The sequence below is a fragment of the Lagopus leucura genome, unplaced genomic scaffold (assembly GCF_019238085.1).
Source record: "Lagopus leucura isolate 7727_CA_CO unplaced genomic scaffold, USGS_WTPT01 Super-Scaffold_1, whole genome shotgun sequence".
Classification (NCBI taxonomy): domain Eukaryota; kingdom Metazoa; phylum Chordata; class Aves; order Galliformes; family Phasianidae; genus Lagopus; species Lagopus leucura.
The window spans coordinates 32,639,695-32,661,676 of record NW_024962250.1 but is presented as its reverse complement, the minus strand read 5'-3'; the positions used below and the strand labels follow the sequence as shown (position 1 = coordinate 32,661,676).

At 39.6% G+C, this 21,982-nt stretch overlaps 1 protein-coding gene across 3 annotated transcripts in view; it reads right to left on the bottom strand.

Moving 5' to 3' along the window:
• Positions 1-21: 21 nt before the first annotated feature.
• WDR20 (WD repeat domain 20) overlaps positions 22-21,982 on the bottom strand; it is a 44,578-nt gene continuing 22,617 nt past the window's right edge. For 2 of the 3 annotated variants that reach the window (XM_042869254.1, XM_042869263.1), the window contains 3 exons: positions 17,071-17,253; positions 11,520-12,797; positions 22-903 (listed from right to left, as the gene is read on the bottom strand). In XM_042869254.1, coding sequence (XP_042725188.1) covers positions 850-903; positions 11,520-12,797; positions 17,071-17,253 — 1,515 coding nt within the window. In that variant the 3' untranslated portion in view covers positions 22-849. The remainder of the gene's footprint in view (positions 904-11,519; positions 12,798-17,070; positions 17,254-21,982) is intronic. The other variant, XM_042869272.1, reaches the window with a different exon arrangement.

The window sequence follows — 21,982 nt, the reverse complement described above, 5'->3', positions numbered from 1 at the left end:
AACAGAAAGTAAACAAAAATGCATATTCAAGATAGTTTAATATGTATTTTCTGAATTAGAAATATCACTTTCTTAAATGACTGAGTTTCTAGTGTAATGATCCATTAATCCCCTCCCCGTCACTGAATTACATTATTTATACATATAATACAGAGCTGATTGCAGTTGGAAACAACAATATTAAAATAAATGTTTAATAGATACAAAGGATCTTCTCTCCACAACATAGTTTTTCTGGTGTTTAGACACCGATTTTAAAGTAATTTTCTATTAGCATTAAACTATTTAAGTGCAAAACAATTCTGTTTTAAAAATCTATGATTGCAGCATCCATCTTCCTGAATAACATTTGAAGCCGGAAAGTAATGACTTTCATGTTCTATGAGTGCATTCCAGGCTGTCCTCTCGCCACCTCTGGTTAAAAAAATCAGTGCAAAATAAACAATGGTGAAGTACTAATTTAACCATTGAACTTACTTCAATTTAAGAAACATACTTTATTTTACACTATATATATTTTTATTTATATATTTATATATAGAGATTAAATTACACTGGACTTCAAAAGTATAAAGAAAACCAAAAATGTTACTGTATTTTTTACCGCAGCACCAAAGGAAGCTTTTTTTTTCAAATGAAAACTTCCTTGGGTGAGCAGCTAGCAGTATTAGCTGTAATAAGAACTCATTACATTATTCCTTTTCAAATTACTATGTGATTCACATAATTCCATGTTTACACTCTGCCACATTATAATTTGTGATGCTCTTTGCCTGAAGAACGGCTCCTGGTTCCATTGCCATTACTTCTTGTCCTGTGTTCAGAGATTTGCTAGCAGTAGTGTGGTGGCTATACTACAGTTCCACTTGGAGAATTGGCCTGGTTTTGGGATGACAATAAACCCTGCAAACAAAGCAGTTTACATTAATCCAGCAAGAGAACCTGAGAGTACTTTTATAAAATTATTAGCCTGAAGCTAAAATTAGTACAATTTAGTTTTACCACCACTTGCTTACTGAAGGTACCAGCACCTCCTTCCCCACAAAAGAATCTCAGCCACTATGGTATCAGTCAGCAGCACACAGAAGAGCTTTCAGTACGTCAGGACGCGTGTGCATTTCAGACGCGTGGTGCACAGGATTCCAGCACTGGGTTTCAGTCTGCCTTGCGCCCCAAAGATGGTACACCAAAAAGCGATCGTTTTGGGGGGGTCAACAAACGAATCTGGTTCAGGAGCAGCAAGGTTGACAACTAACCTGATACAGGAGAACGTTCAGTCTCATATGCTATTGAACATTACAAGCTTTAAACAGAAAACTAGGTTCTCTAACCGAATACTGAGTTACTTATGTCATCATAAGGAGAAGGACACACTGAGTCAGAGTTCAGTGCAATTTCCCATTACAACTTAAGCTTGTGTTCAGAACTTATTTAATCTGCAGTGCCATTCTAATAAGATGAGACTTTATTCCAAGTGTAATTCTGCTCCTGTGTGGCAGCCCTAGCTCAGCAGGGGCTACCGTTCTGAGTTAAGGCAGCCAAACCAGGGGCAAAAGACCCCACTCTCGATGTATGTGTAGTAGTCCCTTTTTATTTATTCACATAAAAGGAACCATACACCAGTTATTTAGGAAAAGCTTAATATCTAATTACAATTTCATTTTCTTGCATTGTCACTATTTACTTAGAACTGCCAGCAGACTCACACAATGGCAGCTAAGCTGGAAGCACACCAGTGACCATCGCGGTGCCACTTGCACTACACGGTGGGCATGATAAATGCACTTTTACCAATTCCTCTCAATAGCTACCAGCTTAGTTTCTTACCTCAAAAATAAAGTTCCTGTGACTCATCAAAGCCGACAGGTTTGGGCAGCAGTTAACACACAGTGCAGAATTAGGTCACATCTTTAGAATCTACAGGAGCTCTTTCTTGCTTGGGCTGCAGAACTGAAAAGTCACTACTGATGGAGAAATATCCTGACCACAGACAGGGGTGGAAAGGGGACTGGATGGGCTGGGTTCAACTCAGAGACGCTGCATTTTCAGTAAGAAGAAAAAGTTTCATTATTATTATTTACGGAGTAACGAGAAGGCACACTTTTAAAAGCAAACAAGATACTGAAGCACTCCTGACAGTTTTTACCAAGAAAGGTTTCAAAGCAAGGAAGACGAAACACAACTCTACAGTTTGTTTACCGAAGCCTTCTTCAGAAGTCAATTATATCCAGCAACAACTGGAACATCTGTCTTGCAAGATTACATCCACTAAGCAAGTTTCATGTACCCTGGAAAAAGATGTCCAAAAAGTATTATTGTAAATCTTCAATAAGAAGGACAAATGGTTCATATGCAAATAATGTGCTTTATAAGCACACAGAAAATAGTAGGGATCTTTCAGGAGGATCAAGCTCAAGCAAAGAGAAATAAGCACTATTCTAATACTGCATTTGTAATGCAACCATAATTGAGAAATGAAGAGTCATTTATTTTCCCACAGCTCCTGCAGAAACCGGTAGCAAGTGCTGAAATGCAGTGCGGTGCCTGATTCCCCAGTGACTACAACCAGCTCTGGAACACATAAGTTCTAAGACCAGGCACACAGATTCTCAGCCCTGTTTTCATCTTCCACGCTGTGCATATTCCCTGCAAGCAAAGCCCACACAGCTGGCACACGAGCAGCCCTTGTTCTAAATGATTCCTGCATCTGTGAGCAGGCAGGGCACAGGGACACCAAACTGCAGAGAACGTTATGATCGATGCGTGTACACATCCTAAAACTTAGCAAGTATCTTCTTCAAACATGACCAAGTTACAGCAGTGCAATCGCTATCCCAACATTCACTTCCGTGCCACTGGTCAGTGTTGCGAGTTCCTCTGAACACTTAGTCTTCCAAAATCATCTCAGACCACGGATGTTCATACAAGGAAAGCAAGAAGGTCAGGGCTTCAGGTGTGAAAGTTTCATAGAGGAAGGTAAGAATTTAAGAATTCCAGGTAGGTCCTGAGTAGCAAGAAAGATTCTGTGGAGCTCTGCCACAACAAAGCAGCTTTAGGAAGTCTTGTTTAGAAAAGCATGCGACAGCTCCCAAAAGTTTTGGTACAAAAACTACCATGTCAGACTGCGATCTGTAATACAAAGGCTGTGGGACTGCAATATTTCAACTGACATTCTCCAGGAAAAAGGTTGTAACAACCTCAAAGTTCCCTTGTGGAAACAAAGGATGAAGGGATCAGAGCACAGCGCTTTCTGTGGTGAAACCACCCAGCCTGGGCAGGCGGGTGCTGAAGCACGGAACAAAACCTGCAGCACCTCATTAGAGCAACAGAAACACTGCTGCTTAATAGCTGTGACAGAAAAAGTGAATAATGGAGATAACGCAGCTTCAGATCCGCTGCGCCGAAGAGCACATAGCGCACATCAGCCTAGCTTAAGAACAAACAGACCGTGCTCAGCATGCAACACAGACAAATCAAGAGATTGTTCAGAAAAGTTTTGAAAATAAATGCAGTCTTTTATTAGCACTGTTATTCTGTCAGCACGTGATGTTGGCAGGGGGCGAGAAACAGAGCAGTTATGAAACTCAAGTCAGGAATTGGATAGGACCACCTTCATCAGAACCTCAGAGAGAGCCCCAAGGAGGTGCTGCATCATTGCTGTTCCACTGGGCCTCTTTGGCAGAGGGCTGGGTTGTTTTTCTGCCATCAGCAACGTGGGAGCATCACACGTGCAGTCTCAGGGCACGCTGCCACACCACATTGATCCACACGTTCTCTGGCTTCCCGAAACACACAGCGCTTTGTGTATTCAGTAAAAACTTTGAAGGCATCAATAGGGTTGCGTGGGAATAAAAAGTGTAACAAACGCCATCAAAATGACCATTTCCATCCAAATGCACAGTGCTCAGCCCTGTGGTCTGCTCAGAAAGCCCTGCAGAGGCCAGCCCTCACGATTCCTGAGATGGCAGGGAGTTGTTTTTAAGATCTGTTTTTTTTTCCTCAATTACATGTAACACAAAGTTTCCTAACAGAAACTTTGAGAATAGCGTGAAAGATCAGGATGAGACAGCTGATGGGAAAAACACATCAGGAAGACACAGCTAATCAGAATAAAAGCTATCAATAGCGACAGAGTTGATATTTTCTTTATGTAAATTAGAACAGCACTAATTGGAGCCAAAGGTGTCACTGATGTAGACAGCAAACTGCACATTTGGACACATGGTCAAGTCACCGTAAAGCTGCTGCCTGTGTGTGAACGCACAGCTCTGTTACTGGATGCTAACATCAGCGAATGGGGAACTCGCTGGATGGCAGAGCTCTGCACAATTCTGCTTTGCTTGGAAATTGAAAAGTAGGTGAAAAAAGCAGCGAAGCAAACAGTCGAGTGCAAATACAACCAATGTGAAACTTTCTGGACGCACAGAGGCCAACAGGTCCCACAGTACACGTCACTAATGCAATTAGGCCAGCAACAAACAATAGCGGAGTTAACGAACACCCATGCAAAAATGCCATCGATCTGTTCTGTCATTACTGCTATTGCCAATATATGAAATAACAATTACTGGCAGAGCATTGCACACACAGTTCTTGTTCAGAACTGATATTCAGAGTCACCTGAAACAAAAAGTCATCCAGACTGAGCGCTTCACTTGACAAAAGTCCCACAGCCTAATCCCGCCTTTGAGCAATAATATGCTCCAACAAAATGAGATTTTTCACATCTGTTTAAAATCCTGCAGTCAAATCAGCTGAATTGGATTAAGATTAGTGTGAACAAATGGCCAACAGATTCTTCTCCAGATGAGTCAGCATTTATTAGCTTAAATCATTGAACTGCATATATTTACTAAATCAGATACTTAGTAAATCAGTCTCTGACAGAGTCAAAATTTATCACTGAAGAAGGTTAAGGAAGTTCCAAGGCAGTGCTTGCTGAACAGTAACAAAACCTGCTACAGAGAAACATTCTGTATGGAATTCAGCTATCAGTTTGGCTCTGCCCTCCTATCTTTACAATCCGTATACTGTAGAGTTCTAAATGTTATTTGCACTTGGTTGGCTTTGTTTTATTCTAGTAGCATTATAGAAAAGCATAACTTGAACCATTTGGCAGATCAGATCTCCTGAAAGCGTGTAGTAGCAACACTTGCCCTTCACTTCTCCATATCCAAAGGAATTTTTCTTGTAATCGAGATGCATCACCATTTTGCTTGCCATCAATGAGAAGCTGTTAGAAGACTAGCAAAAAATCTTGCCTGTGTAGCAGTACAAGGTATGGTTACCTCAAGACTAGTTTTTGAATGGCAAATGGAAGAATTTTTGCTTATTTTCCTGTTGGAGAAGAGTAAGGTGCAACTAAGCATCACGGAAAGCACAGAATGCTTTTGCCAGCAGAAACCTGATTTCACTCAGTCAGTAAGAACTGCAGCTTCATTCAGGCAGTGACGGCTCACATGGCCAGAACACTTCTCTCTCCAGCCTCTCCAAACTATAAAAGCCAGTTAAGGTTTTAACTTTCTAGATTAGAAAATAACGCAATTGAAATAAACCAGGAGAAAAACTGGGGGAGAATCAGATGACTGAAGGGAAGCTCATCTTGGATAGTTGTAGAATAAACACGATCTCAGCATGACAAGAGATGAAACAAAGGAAGAAGCACCTACCTAACATCCAACTTGAAAAACAGAAAATAATGTGACCAAGCAAGTTATTTCCTTGACAAGTCTGTGCAACGTCATTAAATAAAGGAAGGTGTCTTCTCGCTTGCATGTTCCAAGTCATCTTTTGTTATCTTCTGTGACTGCAGACCTTGTGAAGTTGGTTTGGTTTCACACACTGACGGTAGAGAACTGGTTTGAACAACCTGTTCTTGCATCACATGATGTAATTGGCCCACATCAGTTTTCGAGACTGATTTATTTTGTTTTTCCATTGGCCTCTGTTCTTAAATACACACATTATACACAAAGTGGCCAGCCGGTACTTCTGAAGTATCAGTATGTTCTCAGGTTCATTTAAGAGAGAGCATTTCCTCAGTTGTAGTCTACAGATGACTTCCCTAAGAGGTGAAGAGAGCCCTACCTCAGTCAGACAGGAGTGACACTAAGAAACTACTCCACTGAAACTTCTCAGAAGTGCCTCTGAAACACTGCAATAAGCATCACTTGTTTGCTTCCTCCAGGAGTTAACACAGAGCTATGGCTGCAGGGGTGAAGCCACCCTTAGGCCACCCAGATGAAATGCAACTTTACCTAAAGCGATTCAAGTTCAGATGAGCTTATTTCCAGACTAGTCAAAGCTTTCCTAGACTAAAGACACATGAACCACCTGAGCAAGACATATCCTCAGGGCTGTAGATTCAGCATTCGTTAGGTAAATGTCATTAGGTAAATGTCAAAGTCTAACACTGGAATAAACAACGTACCCTGCGCTAGAGTCCACAGAAGAAAGAGCTCCTGGAGAGTCCTAGAAGGAACAGCAAATGCCCCGGCCCAGCTCCTGCTTGGTGGCTAGGCAGAACCAGCCTAGAAACATCCATGTCTGTGTTTTATTGAATCTGAGCTTAAACAAAGTTCATAAATGGTTTTATAAATACTCTGTTACTCTAATCCTAAAAATATATATATGTATATATATCAGAAGACACAATCTTATCAGCAAGATTTAAACATCAAAATGTATGCATTATCTTGAGCTGGAGGGAAACATTTACTCAGAGCTGGTTACAGGATGCGCTCAACTTACTTTAAAACATGGCAAGTTAACAGTTTGCATTGTGGCCGTTTGTTCAGCACAGTATGAAAGCAAAGGACCACTACAGACTGCAAGATAAGTTAGAACTCAAACATGGAAAAGGACTATTGAAAGTTATCTACATTTACAGTTCAATCACACATTTTTATTTAACATCAGTATACAGAGGACAACCCCAGCAAGTTATTTTGTAATGTCAAGTATTTAGTAAAGTTCTTCAGCTGTAACAGTGACAATAGAACAGCTAAAAAGAAGCAGTATGAAACAAACATAATTTTCTTAAAATTATAAATATACCAACAATACTTCTTAAAGCTTAATTATTGCAACAGTTAAATTAACAATAGTTCATGTTAGAAAGGCTCTATGAAATTTATTCAAGTTGTCAAGAAATTAGATGGAAGTGTAAAAAGGAAATACATATGAATTTTACTTTTGATTTTCACTAAAGGTAGTCAATACAATTTTGTACAGTATCACCTAACATGGCAATCTTTAACAAACTCCAGTATACAGAATTCATAAAATGCAGAAAAAATATTGTTTAATTTTTACATGTAAATCGACAGTGAATTAACTGACACAAATTTTATTACTGTAACATAAGCAGGCCAGCATTTTAAATATTAATTTAGAAGCTTTATACTGTTAAAGGGGCAGACATATACAGTCATCGCAAGTACATAACCAAATTGTAAGAGGTGATAATTCGGAACACGGGTCTTCTAAAAAGCGTTTAGTAAAAGTCATGTTATTTCCTAATCCAGACATCCTCATCATAAAGCCTTTGAGGGCCGTGGTCTTTCCTGGCTTGGCGGAGCCGCACCTCCTCTCACACGCACACACACACCTTGCTATAAATATCACGCCAGTGTACTAGGTTTAAGTTCACCCTGATAATGCGGGTATGCTCTGTGCAACTTTGCCATTACGCACGTTACAGAAAGCCTCAAATTTCAGCACGGTAACCTGAAGTCGTAGCTGTGTTTCAGTTCTACTAGAGTCATCCCTGAAGTTTATACAGATACCGTATCACGTTGAAAGAAATCTATTTGATAGTACTTAAATACCAGCAATTGAACTTCAATTGTAACGATGAAATGCTCCTTTCCACTGAGGAAGAATTAGTATGTATAGCTGCTCATCTCACTCAAAATATAGTGCATGAATGTTTAAGTACTCTTACTAAAACAGAAGTCATACTAAGACATGATACTGTACTACAATTGTAGTTAACTGGAAAGTTCAAGGATGTTATAATTTAAGTCTAAGTTTTCCTGTACAATAAGTCAAATAAATACATTCCATGTGCATTTGTTTTACAAGATGGTAACGTGTTTGTCTTGCTAGGTTATACACTGCCATTCCACCTGCTCGTGGCTCTGCCCAATCCTACCTTGAGCTTTCTGACAAAGGAAGCAACTCAGCAGCAGTTTCATGTCAATAAACTGAGCCGCCGCACACGGCAGCGAGCAGAAGTCACAGAGGGCTCCTCTGGCCGTTCAGCTCAGAGAAAGCTTGTTGTGCATCTCTAGGCCCCACTTCACTCTTTGTTTATGGGTTTGTTTTTAGTGTTTTCCTGCTTTGGTTTTTTCTTCTCGTTGTTGTTGCTTTGCTTTTTAATTGCTTCTGCAGTTCCTGTAATTCAGTCTGAAGGAGCTATAAAGGTCAGACACGAAGCCTACCTCAGTTCCTCTCAGATTTTTTTTTCCCCCTGTCTTAAGACAAATACAACAGCTCTATAATGCCATTTACATTTTCTGCAGGGCTGGGAAATAAACGGGGAAAAGGAGACAGTTAATTGTCACCATGTAGTTGAGGAAGTCCATACTCTTGTTAAGGCAACCTATTTTTCTTACTACCCTGAACCTTCTCTCAGAAACAGGCTAAGAAAAAATGAGAGTAAAAAATTTTAATGAACCCTGAGTCTCAATCAACTTGTTTCTTATTAAAATTTTTCCATTTACTTGACCTTATTCTGATCGGGAGCTAGCATAATAGTTCTGGGAGTGAGATACAAGCATGGGATAGCCAGTGAGGAAGCTCAAGGTATGATTACGCTATACACGTGACATAGCAATTTGGAGAGCTTGTTTACAAACGGCGAGGACGCTGTATGCACTGTACAGCCTATCCTAAGGAGCACAGCTGAAAAGAAGTTTCTGGATTTGTTTTTTTTCCCACTGACGGCAGCACCAGAGCAACCACAGAACTCAGACCTTGCCGTGCACTGCCCAATTATCCAGCGTGTCTTTTGATGGCTACTAAAAATGAGGGAAAGGTAGCACTGCCTCAAGGCAAATTATATTAAACGCTGCAAGTCTGCTTCAGCATTCCATCCAATTCTTTCTTTAGGCTGGCAGTGCCAGGAATTTACAGAAGGCCTTTTGAGGCAATGATGGAAGAAGCAGCAAGATTCAGAGGCTTTCACTCTAGAGTTGGCAGACAAAAAAAAAAGTGACGGAGTTTTAAGATCACTTGGGGACCCATATTTCAAAAGGAAGACTAGAAATAGCAGCTTTAACCCCGAGTCAAGGGACAGCCTAGGATAAAACAGGTGGCGAAACAAATGAATGGTATATAACCCAGTAAGAAAGACATTACCATGAGTGTTTTGTACTTTGACAACTCTCATTAAATAAAATTAAGTGCTTTTCTATAAACAAAAAGAATGCTCATAACGTCCTTCTGGCACAAATAGTTTCCTATCAAACCCCTGTAAACATGCCATCAAAATTCAGTTTTGACCATCAGAGTGAGCTCACTAGAAATGCAAGTGATATCAGAAAAACAAGTTCATTTGAAAATTTCTAAGTAAATACTTCCTAAACAATATGGCATTTACATCAGTGTGCAATATTAATTTTGAAAGTGATAACTTCAGCATGAAAATTACTTACCTGTAATTAAAGTTTTCCATATTGGCCAATACATAAATCCTGATTTTTGGTACTGCATACTTTATCTCTGAAATATTTGAAATGTCACATTCCAAATCAAAGTTAATGCACAAGAAGGAATGTGTTGAAGTTATAATCAGCCTAACAAAACCCACTTCAGCCACTGAAATTTAACACCGTAGCATTTAGTGCTGCAGAGAGGAATTTTAGAACAAAAAGAAAAAAACAGCTCAATAGAAATCTGAGGCACTGCTGTACATATATTATGCTAATTCTTAAGACTTACTAATTGCACTGAGTCACAGGAAGGATAACTTTTAGTGTTTTCATTTCATTCAGTGCTAGAACTAACTAGCTCAGTTAAGTTGCTTTTGTTTTTTTTTGGGTTTTTTTTTTTTTTTTTTTTTTAATTAATGCTGGAACTGTAGTTCTTAGGCAAAAAACATTGTTAGCTACTACATTCCACTTTTCTCTTCAGAGAAGGGCTTGCAATTCTTAGTTATAACCCTGAAAAATGCACTGCAGTGTAGAGTGGGCACAGCTGTCTTTGAGTACAGAAATAGTGACAGATTCTAGAACACCTCAAAGAAACCTACATCATATGAAATGTTTTAAGAAAAAAATCTCGAGCCTTACCTAAAATTTTACAGCAATGGACGAGTGGTGTTTAATGCTAAATGTCTACAGTACCTCCACGCCGAGAGTGAGACTCACAAACAAAGTAGTTAAAATATTACAGCCATCAGATGGCCGTTTATGCTGCCCAACGTAGTGGCACTATTTGGGCACTGGCAGATTTCTTCCCTTCAGGCGATGACCTACATTTCACAAACCCCCAGAACTTTCATGGAAGTAAGGGCCCTTTTTGGTGGATCAGCTCTGGCAATGTTTTCCTAGCTGTACTCCTCTAAAATACTGCTGACAAACAAAGCCAACGTAGCACAAGGTGCTTTTTAATAAAATAAACACCACTTTTAGCTTCATTCCAAGTTTAGCTTGCTGTTGAACACTGAACAGAAGAAAAATAAGATTTTAACTGCATTTAAGTGCATTAACGGTGAAAGTTAAAACTAATAATATATTTTAATGAAGGTTCAACTGATGGTTCAGGTGCTATCAAAAAGCACAAGCTTGCGATAACCAAATTCAGCTAACAGAAGTGACAGTAACATAAAAGTGAAGCTACGTAGAGCAAGCTCGCTCTCGTATTTTCCCTAATTTGATGAAGAATACACAAGTCAAGACCAGCTAAAATTAGATTTCCTTGACAGTGCTGATTCACAGTTTCAAAAGCATAAACTACAGTCAGTAATGGGCTCACAAATCTGCTCGTAGAATGGCCAACACTTTAATAAGAAGTGGCTTTACATTAACGGCAGACCACCACAGAAAAGTATGGAGGAATAAAACTTTGGTTTTAATTTTTCAGAGGCTCACATTTCTTGTTAGACTTGAAAGCAGCAGCTTTTATAAGCTACTGCTATTGGGAGTGCAGTTATTTTGTAGAAAACACTTGAAATGTAATTATTTTAGTGACTGACATGTTTGACGTCAATTTTTACATAAATAGCTTTCGCCATACTGTGGTTACGCTTAAGTATAAGAACACTGATCAATAGTTTAGATGCACAGTATTTATTTCTTCTGCTGGAAGGCAACTATACTTAATAATTGTATCCAAGACACTTCAAATCATTCAGAAATATGGCATGCAGTATCCAAAAGTATGGCTCTGAGGATTTTTTTTTTTTTTTACATTAAGCATAAAGAAATTTTATATTCAACATTCATTTATATCTCAAGAAAACTACCTATTCAGAGTTCTAGTTCTTTGATGCAGCATTAAGGATTAAAACTTACCACTTTACCAGGCCTTGCCCATGTGCAAATAAATCCCTCCTGACAAGCAGTGACTATACAGTCTTCAAGAAAAATTAACACAGTCAGTCTTTCATGTGCTATCTTTTTACAGATTAGAGGCTCTAACAAGGGAACATCTTCCATTCTGGGACAGAGAGGTGTTCCCAAAGTTTTAGCTGGGTCCGTTTTGGTTTTAGTAACTAGGTTCAGTTTGTCACTGCTCTTGCTAGATATATGTCCCATGCTATGATTTCTCTTGTGATCTTTTTCATGGTGTCTTTCCTTCCGATCATGTAGTGATAAGGTTGCAAATTTACTAACACCAGAAGCAATGGCACCATCCATGACACTGCTTTTACTGCCAGCATTTGAGACTGCAGAGTGTGGAAGGCTGTTTGACCGTGGAAGAGGAGGGGGTACAGAGTTTCCAGGTGTTGTGATACTGTTTCCGTTACTTCCTGGGTTAGCTCCACCACCTCCAGCGGGTGGACTTGTGGCATTCATGACATTGGTGTGTGTCCTTGCTCTTGAGAGAGGTTGGTGGGGGAAGAGGATATCTTCTGTAAGATCCCACAAACAGAGCTGCGTGTCCTGGCCCACCGAACCAAATCTATACGTAACGCTTACTGGACGACTGTCTGTAGAGTTCCTTTTGGATAGCCTAGATTGCGTGCTATTTGCTCGATCTCTGCCAAAATGAAGGTCTTGGAAATCCTCATCGCTTCCGCTAAATTCCATCGGGTCGCTCTCTTCTACGCTAGTGGTATACGGATCAAACGCAACAACACTGACCCACGATTTATGTCCGTGACCTCTTGCTATTACTCGACAGTCCACAAAAGACCAAACTGTTACCAAGTCATCCTCTCCACCCGTCACTATGTACTTCCCATCGGGACTCCAACACACACACAGCAGTCCTCCAAAGTAGCTTTTCATTGTACCATGCAATTCCACGGAATCAAAGTTAAACACGCGAAGAAAACCATCCTGGCTCACACACGCCAAGAACTTTCCATCTGGGGAAAAGGCAAATTCATTCAGCGCACCCTCACCTACTGTCCATTTAAGCAGAGGGTTTCTTGTGGATTTACTCTTGCAAGTGTGAACTGCAAAACTTTCTCCTTGTTTGAGTAGCTGGTAGTGCGGGGCTGTGGTACCACAAGTGTGCTCCACGTTATATAAGTACATATTGCCACTGGAATGAGCTACTAGGAAAAGGCTTTCCGAACCTGGAACCCATTTTACACAGGTTACTCTGGACTTGTCTATTAGTCTCTGTGAAAAACAAAGAAGATACACATCAGAAAGTCTGAAAAGTAGAAGTTTTAATGGTTAACTGTAAATGTGAACTTTCTGGGGAGAAAGAGAAGAAACTTTAAGCAAAGTCAACTCAACTTCCTGGAAAAGAGCTACGTTACGATATTCACAAACACTTATAAGATTGTCAGGCAATTAACAGAAAGTGATTTTTAGAGAAAGTGCTACCAAAGGTTATTGTTGTCCAGTCATATTGCAAAGAACATACTCTGATAAAGCCTATCTCTTGCTATGAACCTCAAGGTACAGTCCTAAAGTTTACTTTTCACTGTGTAGGTTAAAGGGTATGAAAAAAGAACAAAACACCAACAACACAGAATGAGCTAAAGGGCAAAAAGGCTGCTACTCATCTGTGCTACAGAGCAAATGCATTTGAAATGAGCAGCAGTAAGTTTAGACTCAGGTTTTATCTGAAATCTCATACATAAAACTCACCCCTTGAAAGGAAAAAAAAAAAAAAACCTTGAGGAACCTTGACCAGCTTACTGATTTATGGAGCAAATGCTACACAGCGTCCCCTGGTTGGAGAGTTAATAGTCAGATGCATGTAATTCAGCAAATTCAGAAGGCACACAACTTCTTCACCTCAAAAACCCCATCCTTCAATTCCAAAAAGTTAATTAACCAAGAATCTATCTATACTCTCAATTATCACCTGATTAAGAAGCTTCATTTAAAGGAAAACATTTTCATAAAGTCCATCATCACAAAACAACGAACACATCAAATAAACATGCCCAACTCATGTCTTCAATGCTCTAAGAATTGAGAGGTAAAGTCAAACTCAGGGAGTCAAGTGCAATTCCGGTGGGCTGGTCAACAGTCAGCCATGACATCACTCAACTGAAACTTGGAAACAAAATTCTTTACAAGCAAATGCAAGGTCTGTATTTGGGACAGACTGATTACAGGCTAAAAGGAGAGCTGAGCTATACAAGAGACAAGAACGCAAATACAGAGAGTCTGAGGAAGTACCAAAACAAGTCATAAAAGCCACCCTCCCCGTCCCCGCCCCCCCCCCCAAAAAAAAGAAGAAAAATCCCTTGCTATGCTGTTTATCACAAAATGAAAACTGATGGATAATACACTGAGTTTTATCAATTCTAGGCCTGTAACCATCAAATGGCACCTGGCCATTTCTTGTTATAATCTGCTTATAATCTTATGCTGCTGTCAAGTTCAGTATAAGAGCAGGCACCCTCTCTTCCTTAACTTCTCATTCTGTACTTGAGAGCTAAGTTAATCTGTGAACTTTTTCTTAAATGTGGTAGTTTTAAGAATACCATCATCTTCTCTTCTTTAATAATATTTTAAATAATTTGTCACATGCTCATTCAAATAGGTCACTTGCATCTCAGTAAGAAGCAAAATAAGACCTGAAGTCGGTATGATGCAATAAAGGACAGAATGAAGCACCAAACAACTTGGCAGAGCAGCTGGGATAAAGGGCTTGTATTCAGTTTGGTGAAATAATAGTAAATAAAGGAGCTTCAGCCATCAGCCAGGAAGATAAACTCTTTCTGACTGCTCTTTTGAACAAAATTATAGGTACAGGTTCTGGCACAGGCCAGAAGGCAGAAAAAAAATGGAGGCAAGTAAGGCTTTTGCATTAAGGTTTGGCAAAGAGCTCTAGCAACACAAGTAGTAGAAAAGTTTATAAAGAAAAGGTGCAGCTTAAGGCTTTGGTTTAAACAAAAAGATGCTAAAAAATATGATAAAGGAAACCTATTTTAGCTGGCTACCTTGAACTGCCAAGTACTACATGGAGACAACTGCATCTGTAAAGCACACTTGGTTGGTTTGGGAAATAAAAAAAGAACACATCACTAATTAGATTCTGACACAACTAGAAAGAATGCTGTTACTGATACAAGTCATCTTAGGCAGGCTGCCACAAGCTACACAGTATCAAGCACCTGAGCTTTTCAAGTTTTTCTTTCAACTCTTGATGTAGAAGAAAGTTACAAGGCAAAAGGCAATAGCCTTCACTTACTTCAGCTCCCACACAACCTCGTGTCTTAAGATGTTAAGCAATTTCACATATCGTTTATCATTAAAAGCTATCCTGACTGCTTTATCACAGGTGATAATCAGAACAGAGCCTTGGGCTGCCTGTATCACCAAGTGACTAACAGCACGAGTGGAGAATTCTATCATCTTTACTACTCTACCAGTGCTACATCTGTCAGAAGATGTAAACACTCATTAGACCACCTTCTGGCCAGGATGGTACGTCTATCTTCATATACTGTCTAAAGCCTAAATATATTCTAAAACCAACCAGCACCTTCATTGCGAAGTAAACGTACCAACTCAAACATAAACACTCACTAATGTTTCTCTGAAATGGTTTTTAGACACGAGATAGAACTTCTAAACATAGCCATAGCAAATTTCAGCACTGGAACTGACAGATTAAAAATAGACATTTTGGAGTTGGTTGTAACCACAGATGAAAATCGGTGTAGGAAAAAAGAACGCGCCTTCTAACTCTACCCGACACATGAATAAGACCTGGGAGCACCAAGCAAATCTCTGCTAGAGTTGTAGGAAAGAGGTATCATTTAATTTCCACCAAACAGGCAGAAGATGCATTTCCATCACAGTGAAGTACTGTTGGTGATAACAGAAAAGGCTGCTTTTTGTAATGTCCGATTGCTGCAGTGTTTCTATCACTATTCAGCCTGCAACGCACCTCTACGCCATGGAAGTTAGACAGTAAACATCAAAGCAAGTAAACATACATTTGATCTTTACAGAATGCATTTTAGCATAAGTTTTTCCTTAAAGCAACTACAGATCAGCCAAAAGAGTGGTAACTGCTCTGTGAAAGGCTATTTTAGCTATCAGTTTTCTACCACCATTTTTAATACTTGTGCTACTATCATAGAAGATTACACCAGAGCTGCGTTGACACAACTAATTTGCTCACATCCACGTAAGCACTCCCAGTGGTGAAGCTGTACCAATGCTCGAGTTTGGTTTTCTGCGATTGCTTTTTGTTGTTTTTAAAAGGACAATGTTAGAAGGAATACATACAGTGGTTTCTACCAAAAAGAATGTTCCATGCAAAATTAGGAGGCTCTCTAGCACTGTTACCCATTCTACACAAGCAAAGAGAACAGGTGTAAAAGGCTTGGAACAAAGAACACTCCTCTTCTGATCCAGTTGTAGCTACTTTTAGAAAGTTGAGAAGGAATTAGACAGTTCTAATTATAAAACAACCCCATTGAGAACAATACTTCAATTTTCTTTGCACAAAGACAGAGAAAGAAAACAACTCCCTGAGGTTGGAAAGACACGCTTTCTCAGTCTGAAAGCTGAGCAAGGCTTATCTTAATCTGCAAAGCTCTTATCCAGATTTGAAGTCTCAGGGAAAAAAAAACAAGTCCAACAACAAACCACCTGCAAAGCCCTCTGTGATGACCTCATGCATTACCTGCAGTTGGATTAGAACATAAAAAGCAGCAATAAATAATCTCTTGCTTATCCTCTGCAGAAAATGCTGTCCATGTTTCATCAGTTACAGATCTCTTCCCCTGTAAACTTACACTTACCTTTCTAAGAATACCAGTTTTACCAGGCAATGAGAGCCAGTGGTCTTGCAAACCGATCTCAGTTCACCACCCATCTTAGCACTCCCTCTATTTTTTTCTTCTTCCTTATGGCACAGATGGAGATTCTTTCAGGAATGTCACAATCTAGACCTTGTGAGCATTCCGCTTCCCCTGTGCAACATTCAGTTTAATATCCTGGTCTTCCCTGAGGAAGCCCGTAGGAATTCTTGATACAGACAGCTTTCTGACCATACAGAACTGTATTTTTACCTTAATTAAGATTTAATATTTTGACTTCAACATATTAAAAAGGGCTCAAATGTTTTCTTCTCCATTTGGAACTAAGTGCCTCTAGAAACAGCTGTAAGAGAACATGTAGCAACATGCAGATGTGAAGATATTTTTCTATTAAGCTAACTGACATTAGTTCCATTTACAGTATCACCCAAAGTAAGAAGTCCTGACTTTTTCTTTTCCTTTAAAACATGACAACCCAAAAGGTTCCTTCACGAATAATATTGCTCAGTAAGAATCTAAATCAACGAAGCATCTGGAAAACAAAAGGCAGTGATTGAATGATGAGCTGTATAGGCAAACAAAGCCACCTATAGCAATGTGAGGATCTTTTATATCAGAAATACATTGCATGCAACAATGTTAAGATTTCTACTTACTTCCTCGTTAAATAATTTGCTAGTTTCTTTTTTAATAGGGTCTATAAGCTGGACCTGGCCTGCTGAGAAGCCCACTAGAAGAGAGACACTTTCTGCTGTGGCTGTTAAGTGATTGAAGTCATGGCATGTAGGTTGTGTTCCTTTGTATATCCTTTTGTCTATTGGTTTACTCAAGTCCGCAGCCTGCAAAAAGAGCAAACAGAATTGAAACAGTTTATCACAATGTATACACATGCAAGTTCTATCTACAAATAACTTTATATTAAGCAACAATTTATGCAGTCGTAAAATCATACTTTAAAATGCAGCTCTGTATTTACTGAATACTTTACTGACGTCAAAATAGGTCTTTAAAAGGTTTATCTTTTGATAAAATGTAACACTTTCATGTTTTTCAAGTTTGCAAAACACTGCACCTACCCAGCCTTTGGAACTGTATCATATGACAAACTAATGACAACCAATGCGCTCAGTAACACAAAGGCTCCAGTGAGTCCTCAACAACCTACTCCCAGAAGGCTTTTCTTTCAGAAGCAGCATCCCATCCCTGAAAAAAGGTACCTTCTATTTCTCCAGTAGCAGCTTCCTCAATATCAATTACAACCGGTTCTGGTAGTCAATTAAAAATAGTACATGCTAATCCTTGTGCTCTAAGTGCATCCTCTTACAACAGGCAAAAATAATTTTGGTATCAGTATTAAAAAGACGGACTAGTTCCAATGAGAGATTTCTAGGAACAGTGACTTGGAATGTTGATACCATGACTACAAAGCACTTCTTCACTGTTAAGCTAAAAAACGATTGTGATTCTAAGACTGACTTATGAAACGTGGAAGTACTTTGCAGCATCTGCAATCAAAAATCATTTTATGTGTCAATATATCAATTTTATTTACTCAATAATCCAGACAGACATTAGAAAGTGCCAACAAAAGAGAAGAGCTTCAACACAAACAAATGAAGATCTGGCACTGAAGTGCCTGAAGAATCACAAGGAAAAGTAATTTAAAACGCTCTCGGTTGTGTAACCCATGCTTATCCCTGTATCACTTCTGAACAGGCACTCTAATCTTCCATCATCCCGATTATAACCCACACATTTAACTATGCACCATTATATACATCAGGTTCAGGTTTTTTTTTTTCTTCTTTTTTTTAAAGAAGAAAACCTCTCTATTTACAGAGCCTGTAGTTACAAAGTTCTGATGCAGCTGTGATTTCAGTCTTGGTTTCTAATTCCGATACATACTTTTACAGTATTTTTAGTCAGAGGAAATCAGGCCAGCAATAGAGGAAATAAAACTTGTTTGAGGAAGAGGACAAGCTTTGCTGAAAAGAAAGCTGCTTGCATCTTGGAGAATTTTTATCCTTAAATTAACATGTAAGGATAATAAATCCACTGCATGCACAGAGTTACACATACAGAAACAGACCTGTCTGTCAGTAGGTAAAAACCAGAACTAGCTACACTGCGAATCACATCAGGTGAGCCTTTTCCAAGGCAAACTTACCCATGGGATACATGTGATTGGGAATATATACTACAGCACTGGAGTTGCACTTAATGTTTTGTAGAATATTATAAATCAGTTTAATCAGGTGTACGGCATTCTGGTTGAAAACTTCAAAAGGAGACAATATATTCCTCCTTCTGAAGTCAGCAGATTATGAAGTGATTCTCCAGAGCCCAGAGATCCATTATAAGCTAAAAGGAATACTAGCAATACCTCTTCAAGGAGAACTTTAAAATAGAATGCTAGCCCTACTGGGACCACAGGATGAGGCACAGGCCCACCGAGGCGCATTCTCAGGCATGTAAATCCATACATTGAAACCAGAAAGCAAATCCTAGAGGCCACACAATTGGGCTCCCATATTGTGCAAGATTCTCTTGTCCTAAATGTCCCAAGTGATAGCGAGAGATAACACACAAAATGGTGGTAATGTTTTCATGTGGAAGGCCATTTTACAGAAATGCATCCCTCTGCACCTCACAGAAATGCCAGGAGCAAGGTACTGTGCCTCCCTGCTTTCAGCCAGGAGACTCCAGGTATGGCCCCTGGCAAAACTTTCATCACAACGCAGCACCTAAAATCCCTTCCAAAATAAATGGAACTCAGCCTGAATCATGCTGAGAGATCAGAATGGCCGACTCTCCCATTAGTGGAAATCAATTATTTCCAGGGTCTTCTATGCCTGAATCCTTACTATTCTTTTAAGTGGCACAGAATCCAGACATCGCCAATTACAGCTTGAAACTCTTGTCTGCTCAGAGTTTTGCACCAGTGCTATAATTTTCCTTGTCCAAAAAACTTACAGTGGCTAAAGCCTTCTGAAATTGTGTGATAAATCTAGCAAGACATGAAACTCTGATAAATGAAATCAAAGCACAATTCACTGTGCTTGTCCTACCTGCTCTCTGGGAGCCAGATGGCAGTGACAATCTGTCTGAACTTAAATGGAGTGCAAGTAAATTAATTCAATTAGCAGAAGATAGGCTTCTAATGACAGGGATGCCTTACCTTTTGTTTGTTTACATGCTGCTAGTGTTTTCAATTATATTTATGACATAGCTGTCTCCTGCAGATCAATCAAAACTACAAGCACCAAAATACTTTTCTGGTCTTGTTCTGTCTTCACTGAAAGACAGGATAGAATCAATGATCTTGAGAACCAAAAGCCATTTTGTCTCTATTTCTGCACATTTGAAAACTGCCATTGGATTTTTGATAAGAACAAGAAAAGCACTTACTCATAAAATTCAATAGGGCCTATGACTCAGCATTTCATTAGCATTCCATTAAGTCCATTTGCTATAGCTCTACTGTGGAGGACATGATTCTCAGAAAAAGAGAATCCCAGTCCACAGCTGTGCTGGTATCTGACACGACTTACTCAGAAAGGTGATGTGAACTGTCCTTATTTCAAAAACACGGTGATGTACTTTGAAGCAGAACCAAAAGACCTTGGGTTAAGTGTTATCAAACACAGCAGCTGCAAGCACATAAGGCACCCTTGCCTATGCTTGAGTTGGTAGCTAATGATTTTTGTGCTTTTTGTCCTAATTGTTGTGAATTTTTCTTCTGAAAAAATACTTAGGCTTGACTAAAATTAGATGGGAACATTTAATGCAAGGTTAAGGATTAATATCGTTCTCCTTTGAAATAAAAGTATCTACAAAAGCCATTGAAGGATATATTTATTAATCAAGTCTCATTAATAGCATTTGGGCCAACTGACACCTGCACTAAAAGTCTGTCCTTTACAGCACTTGAGTATTTCAAGTACCCCCTGAGCAAAGGAAAAACAAATACCGGGTATAGGGCAAAAAAGAGCAAGAAGAATCTCACTCAACACTTGTCAGAAGTCAGTGATGCAGCTAACAAAATCGGTGTACCTGGGACACCGATGGTTTCCAAGTTCTGTCCTTGTACAGATCAAAGTAGTCCTTATAAAATCTTACAGTTACATGCAGAAAAAAAAAACTGACAACATTGCCAGTTGGTTCTTTGTGGTGTATTCTAGAAATAAACATGAATCATGTAGTTGTCTTGGGGACATCCCAGCCCCATTTAGTGAACTCACATGTCATACTGGGTTAGGGAGAGGGAAGTGAAATGTACATATTTACATATACACACACATTAATACACAGAAGTAAGTTTTTTTTAGATATAAAAGTGTGCATGCCTATGTAATTTGCCCATTCACCTTGAACAGAGACATCCAGAAGAAGGGCAGTTGAGCAGAACTCTTAATACTGGGAGCAGAATGAAAGAAAACACCCGTTACTTCAATCTGAAGCAAATATTAAGTTATCGTATTTGGACACTTGAAATGTCTGATTAGGATGGGTACCAACAACCATACAGAACTCTAAGGTCAAAGCCAGATTAATTTGTCCGGGATTCATTCTTCTGATGTACTACTGATGTAAGACTTTAGCTTTCATACTAGTTTCACAAACACTGAATCACATTACTTCAAATCAGCATTTAATCATGCTCCTTGACAGATGCCAAGCTCTTCCTGCATCTTTTTCCAGCTTCCATCTGCAGCTTTCTGCACATTTTACATGAAATATAATAGCTATTATACGTCCTGCAAAGCTAAAAAAACATCTCCAAGAACAGACAGGGAAGGATTTATTTATTAATTTCTCTCAGACAATTCCATTAGTCATTAAAATGTTTCCTTCAGATACTTAATATTATTTAATACCAGATTTGCCAGTACGCTGGCTTTCAGTTGGTTACTGGAGTTACATGAGTTTGAGACAGAATAGCAGGTCTTTAAGGCTGGAAGTAAGAACAAACACAAAACAAAAGTTTCACTTCCAAAAATCCTCATAAGAGAATTTCCCTAGTCCAGAGAATCGCCGTGGCTATCAGGTGAGGTCCTGGATGACTGGAGGGAGGGTCACGTCACTCCCATTTACAAGAAAGGGAGCAAGGAGGACCCCGGAACTACAGGCCAGCGAGTCTCACCTCTGTGCCTGGGAAGATCATGGAACAGATCCTCCTGGATGACATGCTTGATCACATGAGGGATGCGCGTGTCATCCGTGACAGCCAGCACGGCTTCATCAGAGGAAGGTCATGCTTGACCAATCTGGTGGCCTTCTATGATGGAGTGACGGCATCAGTGGACAAGGGAAAGGCGACTGATGTCACTTAGCTGGACTTGAGCAAGGCCTTTGACATGGTCCGCCACCACATCCTTATCTCCAAATTGGAGGGATGTGGATTTGATGGGTCGACCACACGATGGATAAGAAACTGGTTGAAAGACCGCAGACAGAGGGTGGTCATCAATGGCTCTATGTCCACGTGGAGGCCGGTAACGAGCAGCGTCCTCCAGGGGTCTGTCTTGGGACGGGTGCTCTTCAACATCTTTATCAACGACATCGATG